Here is a 14,622-nt window from a genome sequence, read left to right on the forward strand (position 1 = left end):
GAAGGTCAAGTTTGAAATCACTTCAGAAAAGTAGACATTTCCTCAGTCAGAAGAAGTGAGACTAAGCAAGGAATAGTGTCTTTTTCCCCCCTGTTCTGTGTAACAGGTCTGGTTGTCCTAGAATTTGATTTGTAGACCAGGTTGTCCTCAAACTCACAGAGATCTGCCTGCCTCTGGCTCTCCAGTGCTAGTCTTAAAGGTATGCACCACTATGCCTGGTTAAAGAATGCTTCTTAAAGGTAGACTCTTTTGGGGATGGAGGAAAAGGCCCCCAGCAGTTAAGAGCAGAGAAGCCACGGGGCAGCTCACAACTGCACTTAGCTGCACAGAACCACACAACACGTATACACATAGTTAAGATGAATCTTAAAAGGGGGAAGGGGTAGAATTTCTTCCCTGTCCCGTAAGATTCCATCTAGTTCATTGAACAGGTGAAAAAGACAAATGGATTTCTTTAGGTTGGAGTTGGTGATGTTGACGATTGCTTTTCCATGTAACAGCCCATTCTCCCGTCACTTTACACTAGTCCCCATCACTGCTAGTAACTTATGCCCTTTGTGGCAAGGCAGTGCCGTGTCCTGATATTACAATTGTAAACATTATTCATAAAATCATAACTTTTTAAGGGAAACTTAGAATTTTCTATATGTTTGTGTTAAATAGTCATTTAATGTTCATTTAGGGGGAAAAATATTGCTTATCTCTTAATTTTCTAAAAATCAGATTTTTCTTTAGATCTTACAGAATTAGAAACCTGCCCTGGTAGGGTTTTGGAATTTTTTCACACAAATAGCTTTTTTTCTACCTTGTCTCCTGTGAGTGACACTGCGATGCCTTACAGCTGCAGACAGTCTGCCCCTCTCAGGCCATTATTGATAGGGCAGAAGTTGGCAAACTGACCCTGTGGCTTGCCAGTTGCAGTCAGATCATGTGCAAAATAAAATTGAATTTTCTTTCTGCATATGGTATGACATTCCCAAATAGATGACACCAGGGAGTGGTTAGGTGTTACTAAGGCTGGAAACACCTTAGTGGGACTTCCCTCCTGTGTGCTCTTCAAGTCAGGAGGGGGTTTTGGTGAAGTTTTTATGGTTTGTTTAAGTTTATATGGTCATTTCCTCCAGAATTGCTGTGAGATAATTTGAAAAGCTCTTTTACCCTTTTAAAGAATGGTTTAGCTAATGAAGTGCATGTATATGAAACTCTGAAAAATACTTTAGAAAAAAAATCACTAAGACTAGCTTCATTTGGGAAAGCCAAAAATGTTTGCTGGTTTGACTGCTAATTAAGAAATGGAAACTAGGCTGAGTAGTGATTGTGCATGCCTTTAATTCCTGCACTCGGGCAGAAGCAGGCAGATCCTGGTCTACAAAGCAAGTTCCAGGCCATCCAGGGCTACACAAAGAGACCTTGTCTAAAAAAAACCTAGAAAATATGAGGAGGAGGAAGAAGAGGAGGAGGAAAGAAAACAAAAGGAAAAAGAGAATGGAAGCTAGCCCACCAGAATAATGTACATGATGTAGATTGACGTCTAAGGGCCTACAAGATGGCTCAGTGGGTATTGTAGTTTGCTTCTGTGTTAAAAACAGAAGTGCTAAACACTGAGTGAAAACAACTTGAAGAAGAAAAGTTTATTTTGCTTACACTTCCAGGTCACAATTAGCACTGAGACTCAAGGCAGGAGCTTGAAGTGAAAACCGTAGCAGAATGGAACGTTACTCACTGGCTTGCTGTCTCACTGGCTTGTGCTCAGCTTCCTTTCTTTATATAGCCAATGCCTATCTACCTACCTAAGGATGGTGCCACCCACAGTAGGCTGGACCCTCCCACATCAACCATCAATCAAGAAATCTCCCACCAGCCAATCTGATCAAGGCAATTCTTCAGTTGAGATTGCCTTTTCTCAAGTGACCCTAGGTTGTGTCAAGTTGACAACCAAGAAAACCATCACAAGTCTGTCCTTGTCAGCCTGATACCCAGTCACACCCTTTATAGGGTAGTGTTGCCTGCTGTTCCTGGATAACTTCACCTATTACTTTATATTTTAAAGCATCATTTTCCAGACTGGGGATGGTTAATATTCTCCTGGCTTTGATCTTTCACTGTGGTCCTTGAGACAGAAGGGTCTGGCAGTGTAGCCCAGAATAGCGTTCAGCTCATAGTCAGCCTCCCAATGCCAGGTTACAGACGTGAGCCACCATTTTCTTTTAATTCCTAAAAATAGCCTTATAGCCGGGCGGTGGTGGTGCACGCCTTTAATCTCAGCACTTGGGAGGCAGAGGCAGGCAGATTTCTGAGTTCAAGACCAGACTGCTCTACAGAGTGAGTTCCAGGACAGCCAGGGCTACACAGAGAAACCCTGTCTCGAAAAACCAAAAATAAATAAATAAATAAATAGCCTTATAATTTCTTTGGTAGAGCTTTAAGGAATCTACGAATACACCTATGTGTAGGTATCCACAGTTTTATTTAATAATTTCCCAAAGGGGTCTGTCAAGCATTTCTCCCCTCCCCTTCCAAAACAGGCTGCTTGATGCACTTCTGATCCACGTGGACATGGAGATTTAGTGAAAGTGATTTTCCTCCCTTTTCCTCAGCAGTTAAAATTTTATAGACAATTTAATAATAAGGAATTGTCTCTAATAATTTCTGATGCCTTTGAAAAGTAAATGTGTTTGTATTTATAACTCTTTTTATCTCCATAGAGAAAGTTAGAGAAATTCAAGAAAAACTTGATGCTTTCATTGAAGCTCTTCACCAGGAGAAGTAGACTGTGTCAAGTGAGTAATTCTGAGACTGGGCACACTGTGTGCAAAGCATGTTTCTGAAACCGTTCCTCATAGGTTATGGTCTGGATTATGCACTGCATTTGCTTCTCTCCTGTGTGATCCTTGTGACTCTCTGCAGCAGCCTCCTGAGTGTTGGGCTACACATTTAAACCCTTTCATTGCCTTCCGGCTAAACTAAAATCAAGTCAGAAAGAAGCAGGGTTGGTAAAGGTATTTTATAGTGATGATTTTCTAACATGCAGGTGACTTGTTTTCTGCATTGAAAATGAATCAGGGCTTATCTTTATCTTAGCTCGTGCTCACAATAGGTAATTGTGTGTGTTAAATATTCAACTTACAAAGCTGCTTTATTTGGCTTGACTAGTATTTAACAATTAGTAATTGTTCTTAATCTACTTCTTGTTTACAAAATTTAAGTGGGCCCTTTTCCTATTTAAAGTCATTTGAATAGCATTAGAATGTGTTAGTCTTAATATAGCTAATTATTAATTATCACTAAGGAATTTCTATCAGTAAGTCACTGGCTTTTATTGAAGTTGAGATAATCCTGTTTTAAGCTATTATCACTTATTTAGATCTTTTATCACTGAAGAACTCTGGTGAGCGGACAGTTCCCTGCCTCATATCCAGTTCCTCCCAGGATAGAAAGCCTTTAGAAACGGGCATAGTGCTTTCTCCACCACAAAGGAAGTGTGCTTGGGAAGGAGTTAGGAAGCCTTAGAGGAGATGCCAAGGAGCTCACTAAACTGGGAAAGTGCTCAGCGTGCAAGCAGGAGCGTGTGAGTTCAGTCCCCGGCACTCACACCAAAGGCCTGGCTTGTGATCCGGGTACTGGAGAGGTGGAGGAGGTAGGATCCCTGGGCTTTCTGGCCAGCCATGTAGCTAGCCTAAGGTGCTCTTGGGGAGCACCGGCTCTCATGGCATTTTTACAGAAATGACATTAAATGGAGAAATCTATAAAACCCTGTTAAAAATAAAAGCTATAGATTAGCAGGCTAGCGCAGTGGTTAGGACTGCATGTCATCTTGGAGAGGACACATCAGGCAGCAGCACACCCCTCACCCCTTCCTGTAACTCCAGCTCCCAGGGGCGCAGCACCCTCTTCTGCAGACACTGCACTCATGTGCATATGCATAATGTTCAAAAATAAGTCAGATAGAGAGATAGAGACAAATATATTTAAGCTAGATGAGGAAGTCTGAAGCTGGCTGGTATCCTACATTATAGTTTGAAATGTCTAATGTAATCTAGTCAGTGTACTATCTAGAGCTGTTTCCCTGCCTGGACAGACCTTTGCTTGTTTGTTTGTTTGTCTGTCCGTTTGTTTGTTTTCTTCCAAAGGCAATCTTGAGGTGTGGGCTGTGGTGATATTTGGATATAGGAAAGCCCTGAGCAAAGGAAGCCGTCCTAATTTTCCCAATCTACCTGTCTGACGTCCATCCCTAAGGCCTTTCTCTCCCCCTTTGCTTCTGTGCCTTAGAGACTTCCACAACATGAAATTGGACAGTTGGTCTACTTCCTACCTCAAATATCCATTAGTAGAGTGAATCCGGAGACGGCCACCTAGCTTTAGTTTGACCATTTTGTAAAAGTTACCCCGAATCTGAAAGAAGAGCTCCCCCTTTGTAATTTCAGCACATGTAGAGTGCCTCCGATGAGCTGTTTGGCTTTTCTATGCAATCGTTCTAATGCTCTAAGAAAGAAATCTAGACCGTGTGTGTGGTGGTGCACTCCAGAGCAGAGACGGCCACTTCTCTGTGAGCTGTAGGACAGCCAGGGCTACAGAGAGAAGCCCTGTCTCAAAGAAAGAAAAAAGTAGAGGAAAAAGAAAGAAATAGATTCTGGGACTGGCAAGATGGGTCTGCAGGTTAAGGAGCTTCCTACCAAACCTGACAGGCTGAGTTCAATCCCCAAGACCCACAGAATGGAAGCAGAGAACGGACGGACTCCTGCTAGCTGCCCTCTGGTCTTCACACCCACACTGTTGCACGGGTGTACACACACACATACACACAGAAATGATGGGGAAAAAAGAAATTCTAGTATATGTTTATTTACATAATATGTTTGATAAAATTATGCTATTATTTTATAGCTGATATAGATAATTTTAATAAATCTAGCAGATTTGAAAAGTTAAGCTTTAATTTTACAATTATTCTGTAATAAAGTTGCTTAAGTCTATCCATTTGTCTTGCCAAATCTAAATTTATCAAATGGATTTGTTCCTACAGAATCCTGCTCATAATGTAATCACCTCTGCATACATTTGAAGAACGAAAACTTCAGTCTTTTGTCCTGCCTCCTCTTCTCCTGTTCTACCCTTTTCAGTGCAAAATAAAGTCACAGGGTAAAATTAATGTACGTGTGTTACAGGCACTTAACCCACAGCTGCCTTTTGAGCAGAAGAACACTGGAAACGGCATCATGTTCTGTGTGCTTGTGCTGACAGCAAACACTGGGAAAACATAGTTGGTGTAGCCATGAAGCTTAGTCCTCAAAGATAAGGAAGTTACTCTCTCAAGTCTTATTTGTGGTGGCACTGATGTGACTTATTATGGGTATTATCAGACATACAGTGGTAGCTGCTTTGGAATAATACTTACAGTACTTTTTTAAAAGGCATCACTTGTATATGACGAGACAGTGGTTACTGCTAAGTGGTTACTGTCTACAGTGTTCTGTATCTAGGAACACTTTGGCTACAATGATTCAGTTTATGTTCACCACATGAAAGAAGGCTGGTTTATAAAAGAATGCTTCAGATGGGTTAATTGGTGTTGGACAGTTCAGTATATATTCTGTGAAGGAAACATCCACCCTCCCTCCATTGCCAGCTTAGAAACTCGCCTTGGAAGCCAACTGCAGCAGCCTATGGTCCATTGCTGCTTTTGCACTCTGTATCCATTCACAATTAGTTCATTTCGAATATTGTGTGCTCTTGGTCGGGCTTTCTGGAACAGTAGGTCTCTCCTGTTGACCCAGCCACTGAATTATGACCCAAGATGGAGAAGACTAAAGGTCAGCAGTTGACAAATTTCATTTAGAATGCTGTCTATCAAATGTCTGAGCTAGGCATCAGGAAAGGCTACACTACAGCCCTCAAACACTGTTTTAAATACAAATTATTCTAACAAATGGAAGAATGTTGACCCACTCCTTCTTAAGGCTAAAAATTCTATTTAATTCATTGCATTTCAGTTATAGTAATAACCTTCATAATATTTTCATGTGCTTTATTTAAAATGATATTGGTTAAAAGATCTTAAAGCAAACAAGTACTCCCTATTTACTTCAAGTGTCTTTTTCATCTGCTACCTTTTCCTTAAGGTTCTCATAAAAATGCCCAGGGTTGCAGTTGTTATTTTACAGTTAATTTTATAACTAGTTTCCTTGGAATTGTTTTTGTTTATGGTTCCCTTGAAATCTGACAGTGTGGAAGGGGCAGGTTTTAGAAACCATGACGCCAGTAAGTACTCTACTTAAATTATCAATGAGCTTAGGCACAATTCTCAGAGACACGAGCAGTGCCCATGATTCCCTAGGATGAGTCCTTGTAGGTGTGGGACGGTGGTGAACAGAAGCTCTGGAGAGCCCTGCTCCGAGTCGCACAACTATTAGGAGGTGCTCGTTCTAAGCCAGTGGTTCTCAACCTGTGGGCCAAGAGCCCTTTGGGAGCTTCTTATCAGATATTTACATTATGATTCATATCAGGAGCAGAATTACAGTTATGAAGTAGCAACAAAATAATGGTATGGATGGAGGTCATCACAACATGAGGCACTGTATCAATCTAATGTCACAGCATTAGAAGGGTTGAGAACTACTACCATAAGTAAGCCCTGCTAGCCTGACTGTCGGGGAGGTCCTGGCTGAGACCAGCAGGAGAAATCTACAGGTTTCTCCCAAGCGAAAGGCTTAGGCTGGGCTCATATCTCTTTATACTTTTTTTTTTAAGTGGAAGAGAACTTTGGTTTCTTTGAGGGGATCAGAGTTTATAACTCCAATTTAAAAGTAGATTACCAAAACCCCTGTCATTCTTCACCCCCAGAGGTTATTTGTAACCTGATTTTATGGTAACTGTGCCCCTAACCTCCTGAAAGCTAGGAGTTTATGAAATGCAGAAATTATGGGAAGGATAAAGTTGAGTCCCAGCAGTAGACCCTGTGTATCATGATGTAGTTCAGGTGCTCAGCATACGCAAGTTAAACTCTTTGACTGGACAAGAGACTATTTCCAAAGAATGGAGTGGGTGAATTTTTTGTTTTTTAGATGAAGTTTTATTTGGAGAACTAAGGGATTTTAAGTAGATCATAAGCAAAATGACTTGGTCAGACTGTCAGTTATAAATCCCCAGTCTGTACAGCATGGACCACAGGAGACAAGCTTGCCACTTGAGCCACACAGCAGGCAAGCTGCAGTTACAGGGGCAGCAGTCTGCGCCGTCCTCTTAGTCTCTCCTCCTTCTCCTCCTCAGTCTCCCAGGCTATAGTCAGTGGACTCCCACAGATCACTCAAGTGACCAAATAGAAAGGGACAGTGTAGAAGCCAGGGAGACTTGCTAACTGTACAAGTGTGGAATGTCACATGCAGGACTCTGGTGGCAGAAGCAGGACAATCACAAGTAAAAGGCAAGCCCAAGCTACACAGGGGCACCCTGTCTCAAAAACAAAAATAATTAAGAGTGTAGGCTCAGAAGGCAAATTTCTTATCTAGTTAATTTTGTATTTATTTATTTCAGATGTATGTATCTGGTAAAAGAAATGTTTGTTTGGGTTTTTTTTTTTTTCTTTCCAATAAATGAGATCACGGTACTGGTGTATCTCCATCCTCTATACTGGTGTATAGTAGATTGTCTTACACTGTAGCAATGGAAATGTGCTTGAAAATCTGCTTACCTTCTAAACGGTCATGGCTATTTGATATCTAAATATTTAAAACTTAATTATGTCTTCACTGTGCACTGACTGGACTTTGTATTATTTTTAAACCTTACACTTGATGTAAATGTTACTATAACTTACTTATATTTGCCTGTGCTTGATCTAAGGTCATTTGTGTAGATGGGTAATTAAAGGATACTGAAGTGATATTATAATTCCATTATTGGAGAGTATCTTTTACATTTTATTTGTTTTAATGAGGGAGAAAGAAGCCTCTGTACTTACAGTCATGATTTGGGTCCATAATATAGCCAAATCCTTGATCTAATAAGCTTTCACAGTAGCTTCTCTCAGAAGGCTTTCATTTCACAGTTGGAATCCATGTTCAGTTGATGTTTTTTTTTTTCCCATGTTGATATTTCTCAAAACACTTTGGTATTTTCTTCAGTAAAATATAAAAAAAGAACACAGTTTTTTAGCTCCACTGGGCTCTGTTCATGATGCTGAGATGGTCAGTCTCACACAGTACCTGGTAAAGGGCGTTAACTAGCAGGCTGGGTGGAAACTCTAAAGATCACTTCGGTCCATCCTGGTTAAAAGCTCCTACTCCCACTTTTTATTGCCGACACACTTTGCTCCTAAGTGATGCTTCTAATGTAACTCACTGGTGGTTAGCTGTGCAGACTACAGTGTGTTGAGTGCTCCTACAGCCTTCATGTGCCTGGCCGAAGTCAACACCAGGAGAAGGTTCAGCCCTGATTGTTGTGGGACGTCCTCGGAGTAGCTGCAGAAAGATACACGGCTGGTAATGAGTGTAAGAGCCTTTGTTGTAGCTCAAGCATTCATCCTTTCTGTGAGTCAAGTTCCAAATCTTTAGCCAAGTAGCGAAGATGAAGAGTGTGCTTACTAAAGATTCACTAGAGCAGTTTTCTTTCAGCATATTCCGTTAAGGAATCAACATAGTTACAGTGTGCTAAGGGGAACACAAGTGGGTCTGATTATATTTTAAAACCGTTGCATACTCCACTTGTGATAAGCATGTTGATCGCAGGTTCTGCACTGATAGAACTATACTATACTGAGTAGACATTTACAGAAAACTGGAAGGTTAAGGCAAGAACTACAAAATTGTAGAGGCTAAAAAATAACATTATAAAGACTGTTTAATTAGATGATTTTCAACCTGAGAAACACACCTCCTCCCAAACTTACTGGTAAGAGAAAGCTTCCTTATAAGTCATTATATTAAATTGCTGTCCTAAAATGACAGAATTGAGTTACCACCTTGAAAATTGGAAATGTGACCAGGCGTGTTGGTACTCGATGTAATCCCAGCACTCGGGAGGCAGGGATCAGTAGAATTCTGTGGGTTTGAGGTCAGCCTGGTCTGCATAATGAGTTCCAGGACAGCCTGAGCTATATAGACACACCCTGTCTTCCCCACCTCCCAAAAAACAAAAAAACAAAAACAAAACAAAAAAAAAAAAAAAAACCAAAGCCGATCAGAGCAACATGGCAGCCTGTCTGAAGAGAATGCAAAAGAGTTGTGGGCTGTACACGGCTCCTCCTGAAAAGACTTCAGTGGGTGATTACTGCTCTGGAGACCCGGTGTTCTGGATTTTTGGAATCAAGTCACTGACGAGGAGGTAACTATTCTTTAGTATGTTTAAATCAGCTCTTCCAGACCTCCTTGTAAAGAAGTGTTGCTGCTGTCTTTATTGGTAATATAAGCTAAGACAGATGTAAACAGATTCCTGTGCAAGTATTTGAGATTGAAGACTTGGAAGGAGAGACCAGAGACCCCACTAAAGACCCAGTCACCAAGTCGTATTGCTGGCAGTAGCCTTCCAGGGACAGGTCCCCTGCTCACTCCTGGGGGAACAGGTCCCCTGCTCGCCCAGTTCTGCTGCTCACTGTTCCTGGTGACGGGTCTGCTGCTCACTGGCGGATGCTGAGTCAGCAGCCTGGAAATCATGATTTTTATCCTGCCGCACTTACCAAATGCTCATGAGACCGTCAAGGTTTTGTGAAGGGATTTTATAAGGATGAGTTAACTCTATCTTCCTGCTGTCCATCTGGGCTACTCACCCCTTCATCTCCAGTGGTATGCCCTGGCTTTCATGTGCACTACATGGTACATCTGCTAACCATTTGGAACTCTTCTTTTCTAGGCCCACCCCTATCCTATCCCACCTCCACCTCCCCCCTTTTTTTTTCTCCCCCTCTCTCCTCTTCCTTCTCCATGGTGCTGGAGGTGAAAGACTGAACACTACCACCAAGCCCACCTAACCCACAGCACAGGACTCACTGGTCTCTTTTGGCTAAGAAAATGTTTGTCTTGCAGGTGTAAATTGACAATGTCCACACAGACAGTAATGAACCTGCCACCAGACCCCTGGGATGCCAAATACGTTTGATTTCTTTCCCTGTTATTTATAGATAGCAAAAGTCAGAAATCACCATATGAATGCTTCAGCAACATGCACACACCCGGGGACAGTGGTGGTCCGACACCTCACTGAACAACACAAGAGGAGGGGGGGCCAGAAGTGTGTTAGAAGAAAGACCTGTCAAAGGTGGAGCTAGGCTCAGCACTGCGAAGGGTAGTGCAAACCAGCCACGGGCAATGTGCAAGCCGTCTAGAACCCCTGAAGCATCTCATGGTCAGCATCAGATCAAAGGAGTGTACCTGTGAAACTTGGTGATGGAGAATACTCAAATCCAGAGTAAAGAATCCATTATGCCTTGGGTTTTGTAACTATCGCTGGCAGAACCGTTCCCATTTTATGGATGTGCAGCAGTTTGTGACTTTGACAAAAGAAGGCTTGGGAAGCCAGTGTGATTACAAACCACTTCCCAGGGAAGCTCCTCTACAAAATGCTTTGAGGAAAGTGGAGGTATGTGCCACAGTGGGAGCTCATTGGTTCACGATACACAGAATTTGCTCAGAGAAGTTACAGACGCTGGCTGTGCTGCACAAACAGTTCTCGGCAGAGCTGTGTTCTGGCTGCAGTGGACAGGACTCAGGTTCTGAGTTCCTGTCAGCCTGGAGCTGCCTGTGCTGTGTGGTTTCCCTTCACCTTGTGAATTTCCATGTCTGTCTGCTTTAACTCTTTCTGAGTTAACCTCTTAAGGTGCAGACTTATTTTCATCCCAGTTTTTAAGATTTCAGGTTTTCTTCTTTCTCTCTTCCATGGTATCAAATTTAGTTTTCCTGAGTTACTCATTTTGGCTGTCTTTTTATTACTTAAAAAATCTTAACATTTTTGAAAGGAAAGGTGTTAACGGAAGCCTGAACAATTTCAACTGAATTTATTTCCAGAAATCTCTTATACACCCCTTAGTTCTCTTGCTTTGAGAAACGTCAGGTTTCTCAAGACTTAATATGAAAATGGCAATTTGTCCTGCCAAGACTCTTTCATACACTTTCAGAGGCTCTCACATAAACACAAAGCCACTCCCACTTTTATGCCTCCAGATTGTCTTTCTAAACATCTTGACACATTTGCATTCTTGCTAATTATACTAATTACTATGGTCATAGCTGAATCAAGATCACAGAGTGCAATTTTACTCATGTGGCGTGAGGCTTTGGGCCGGGATGTTCTCCCCATGGTCACCCCCTTTGGTGCGGTTTACCAGCTGTGTACTCTGTGATTGGCTGGGCTTTGATGCACAGATAATACAAGTTGGTCACAAACTTGTGTACAATGAGGCTGTTCTGGTTCTTGTGAAAATCAACATCCTTTTGTTGTGTGAGCGGGTGACAGGATGCTGCAATACTATTAGCATTTGCAAAGAGGGTGCTCCCAGCAAAGGCGGCAGCACGGAGCAGGCTGCTCAGTTTGTGTTGCTCCATTATGTAAAAGATACAAAGAAAGTGAAGGCTGGCAAAGGCCTGTCAAATCTTGTAATGTAGTGCGACCCCCAAACTCTACTTGGCCTCCAAGCAGCTCTTGTTCCGTGTCCCACCCCTTTCTCTGAATGGGCACTGAGGTAGGTAAATGAATTCAGTGCCCGGGAGGCGGGGGATTCCTTTCTGACCTCATTCCTGTACTATTTGTTTGCAGGCTTGTAGGGGGAGAGGAGGACATTTTGGAATCCTTTGTGTCAAATCATTTTCTTGCAGGTTGGGGAGTTAATGGTAACTTTGTCTGAGGCCAGCCAGGCAGAAAGCCTGTGCAGATGAGGCGTGGCATGTTCAACCTCAAAAAAAAAAAAAAAAAAAAAAAAAAAGCAAGAAAGCAAGATGAGATATGGAAATGGGGAACTTTCTAGAGCAGATGGATATGCCACAAGTCGGCATGGTCAGCATCTGCTGGGAAGCTTAAGACTTGTCTTTTGCCTTGTGTTCCTGCACGGGGGAGTTCTTTACCCCTGAGTCATCATGGCCTTTATCCTGATGCCTATGATAGTGTGTGTGTGTGTGTGTGTGTGTGTGTGTGTGTGTGTGTGTGTGTGTGTCTGTGTCTGTGTCTGTGTGTGTGTCTGTGTGTGTGTGTCTGTGTGTGTGTCTGTGTGAGTGACTCGGTGTGGGTGTGTCCTAGTACCTTACTAAGTGGATAGGGTGTGGTATGATAGAAGAACTTTTTTAAAAACCCTCAGATTTTCTTTTTATGCCTTAAAGACGAACTACAGCTATAGAGCCCCAATAGCTCATATTTTGTAGCAACGATGCCCAAAGAAGCTGTTTGCTCAGCTAGTGCTACAACTGGGCTGGCTCCTGATTCCAGTGAACTCTGTTCTGTTCCTTGAAGACTCAGGCCCAAGGACACAGGCCATTGCCTCCACGAGCAGGCAGCTTGTAAGAGAAGCTAGGGGGTTGGAATAGTATGTGAAGTTTCCTTATTTTTAAATGCTCAAAGCTGTGTTTTGAGATCATGACACACATATGTCAGAAGTGTCCACACACAGCACACTGCCCACTCATGAGTCACTGTCTAAAGCCTGTAACTTCAGCAGTCCGTCTGTCTGTGGACTTGCGTGCTCCTACAGCTCTGACAGCATGACTTCTAGCCATCCTTGGAGATGCAGCTTTATTAGAAGCTTGTCTGGATGGAGATTATTCATTAAATAACCGCGGTGTTCAGATCCTTCAAATATACCGCCCTGCTAACTTTTACCATTCCTTAATGTCAGCATTATCTGCATCTTCCCAGCAGGCTGCCGACTGGGGTTGTACAGCGTGCACACTAGCTAGCTGGCAAGGTCTCTGGGAGCCCATGTGAGTGTGACTACAGAACCCTGGAAGAGCAAGTATAGAAATGGCTAGGCCTGTGCTTGGAGCTTCCTCATCTGGTCTATCCTGCGGCATCAGTGCCTTTTCATGACATGGACTCTTAGATTTTAAAACAAGAAAGTACGTATATATTCTGAGGATCAGTGTGCAAAGTGAGTTTGGATTTCCCCTTACCCCAGGAAAAGCCAGACACAGACACTCTCAGTTTCTAATCCTGGTACAAACAAGTAGGGCCTAGGGGCTTGTTGACATAGAGCCTAGGTTAGGTGAAAAGCAGTGTCAAAATCGAAGGGGCTAGGTGCTGAAGACAGCTCAGTTATCAAGTGCTTGTTGCCAAGAGCGGTAGGAGAGCCTGCATCCGTCCAGGAGCAGCCTTTGGCCTCCACACATGTTTGGGTGAGCACACACAATTTTTTTAATTGCTTATACTTGTAAGACTACGCTGCCAGTGCTACTTTCAGCACGTACATCAGTGGGTGTCAAGGGGAAACCCTGACTGGGTAAGATGCATGTATGTATAAAAGCCTTTAGCTCTCGTCATCAAGTGTGTCCATGTTCCAACAGGCTAACTGGTGAGCTTCAGTGGGGACAGTCGGCACTTGCCCTGCCAGTTCGTTCTTTTTTTTTTTTTTTTTTTTTTTTTTTTTTTACAAATTCTGAATGATAGCAGGATAGTACATTTTAAACAATTACTATGAAAAGAGGCAGTCAAAAATCTTAATAATTGTTTTACACTCGATGCATTGCTTACATAAAGCCATCTCATCAATGAAGCCAGTTATCTGTGCAGTGTGGGTGTGTTAGGTCCCGGGTGCAACTTGACTTATACACACCTATGCCTGGAATAGCTGATTCTGCAAACAGACCCCAGGCTAACAAACTCTCAATTATTGGGAATTACCTGTGGTACACTTGTATGATGGGTATATATTAATGAGATAGGCTCCTCTAACACACACACATACACTCATATTCACACACACACACACTCAAGGCCACATTCCTGCAAATGCAAGATATACATACCCACCACCCCATTCCCTGGTGTGAGAGACAACCACCCATCAATCACATAGTGTAGAACCTTCTAACCTCTAAGAAGTGACCTCCCCAGTCTGCCACGCAGGCCTGACACTTCCTCAGAGCCCTTTCCATGCTGACTGTCCATCTGTCTAGTGTTAATAGCTCTACTAATAAATCTCTTACCCAAAAAGACAACCCTCTTCAGTGTGTCCCTTAAGCCCAGAGTCTGTAGCTGTGGAATGAGGACTCACAGTAGCTAGCTTTCATCCTGGTTCTAAAAGCACAAGCCTGCCCGAAAGTCGGCTGGGAGAGAGGCAATGCCATGTGTGCAGAGTTCTGACTTGTGTGTCAAAAGAACAAGAGCAGATCACAGAAGATGAAGTGAAGGGCACCTGTTCGGGGACTCTTAGTCCTCCATACCGGAAATGAAAAAGAGCAGGAACTGATGGCTGTGACCAAATCCCTGACAAGAAGCCACTTCTTCTGCCTTACGTTTGAGCAGATACAGTCTGTCATGGCAAGGAAGAGCTGGCAGCAGGAGCATGAAGTGGCTGGTCACAGGACATCTTTGGTCAGGAAGTAGAGAATAAAGAAACTGGTCTGGTGTGAGATGTCAGGGCCCAGTCCTGATGACTCCCTCCCTCCATGAGGCTCTAGCTCTTGAAAGATTCAGTGACCTCCCCAAAAC

At 42.8% G+C, this 14,622-nt stretch overlaps 1 protein-coding gene across 4 annotated transcripts in view; it reads left to right on the forward strand.

Annotated features, from left to right (window-relative positions):
• Positions 1–7,887, forward strand: part of Opa1 (OPA1 mitochondrial dynamin like GTPase) — a 73,794-nt gene extending 65,907 nt beyond the window's left edge. For all 4 annotated transcript variants that reach the window (XM_034514946.2, XM_034514943.2, XM_034514945.2 and 1 more), the window contains 2 exons: positions 2,706–2,780; positions 5,024–7,887. In XM_034514946.2, the coding sequence (XP_034370837.1) occupies positions 2,706–2,770 (65 nt within the window). In that variant the 3' untranslated portion in view covers positions 2,771–2,780; positions 5,024–7,887. The remainder of the gene's footprint in view (positions 1–2,705; positions 2,781–5,023) is intronic.
• Positions 7,888–14,622: the final 6,735 nt, after the last annotated feature.

The sequence above is a fragment of the Arvicanthis niloticus genome, chromosome 12 (assembly GCF_011762505.2).
Source record: "Arvicanthis niloticus isolate mArvNil1 chromosome 12, mArvNil1.pat.X, whole genome shotgun sequence".
Classification (NCBI taxonomy): domain Eukaryota; kingdom Metazoa; phylum Chordata; class Mammalia; order Rodentia; family Muridae; genus Arvicanthis; species Arvicanthis niloticus.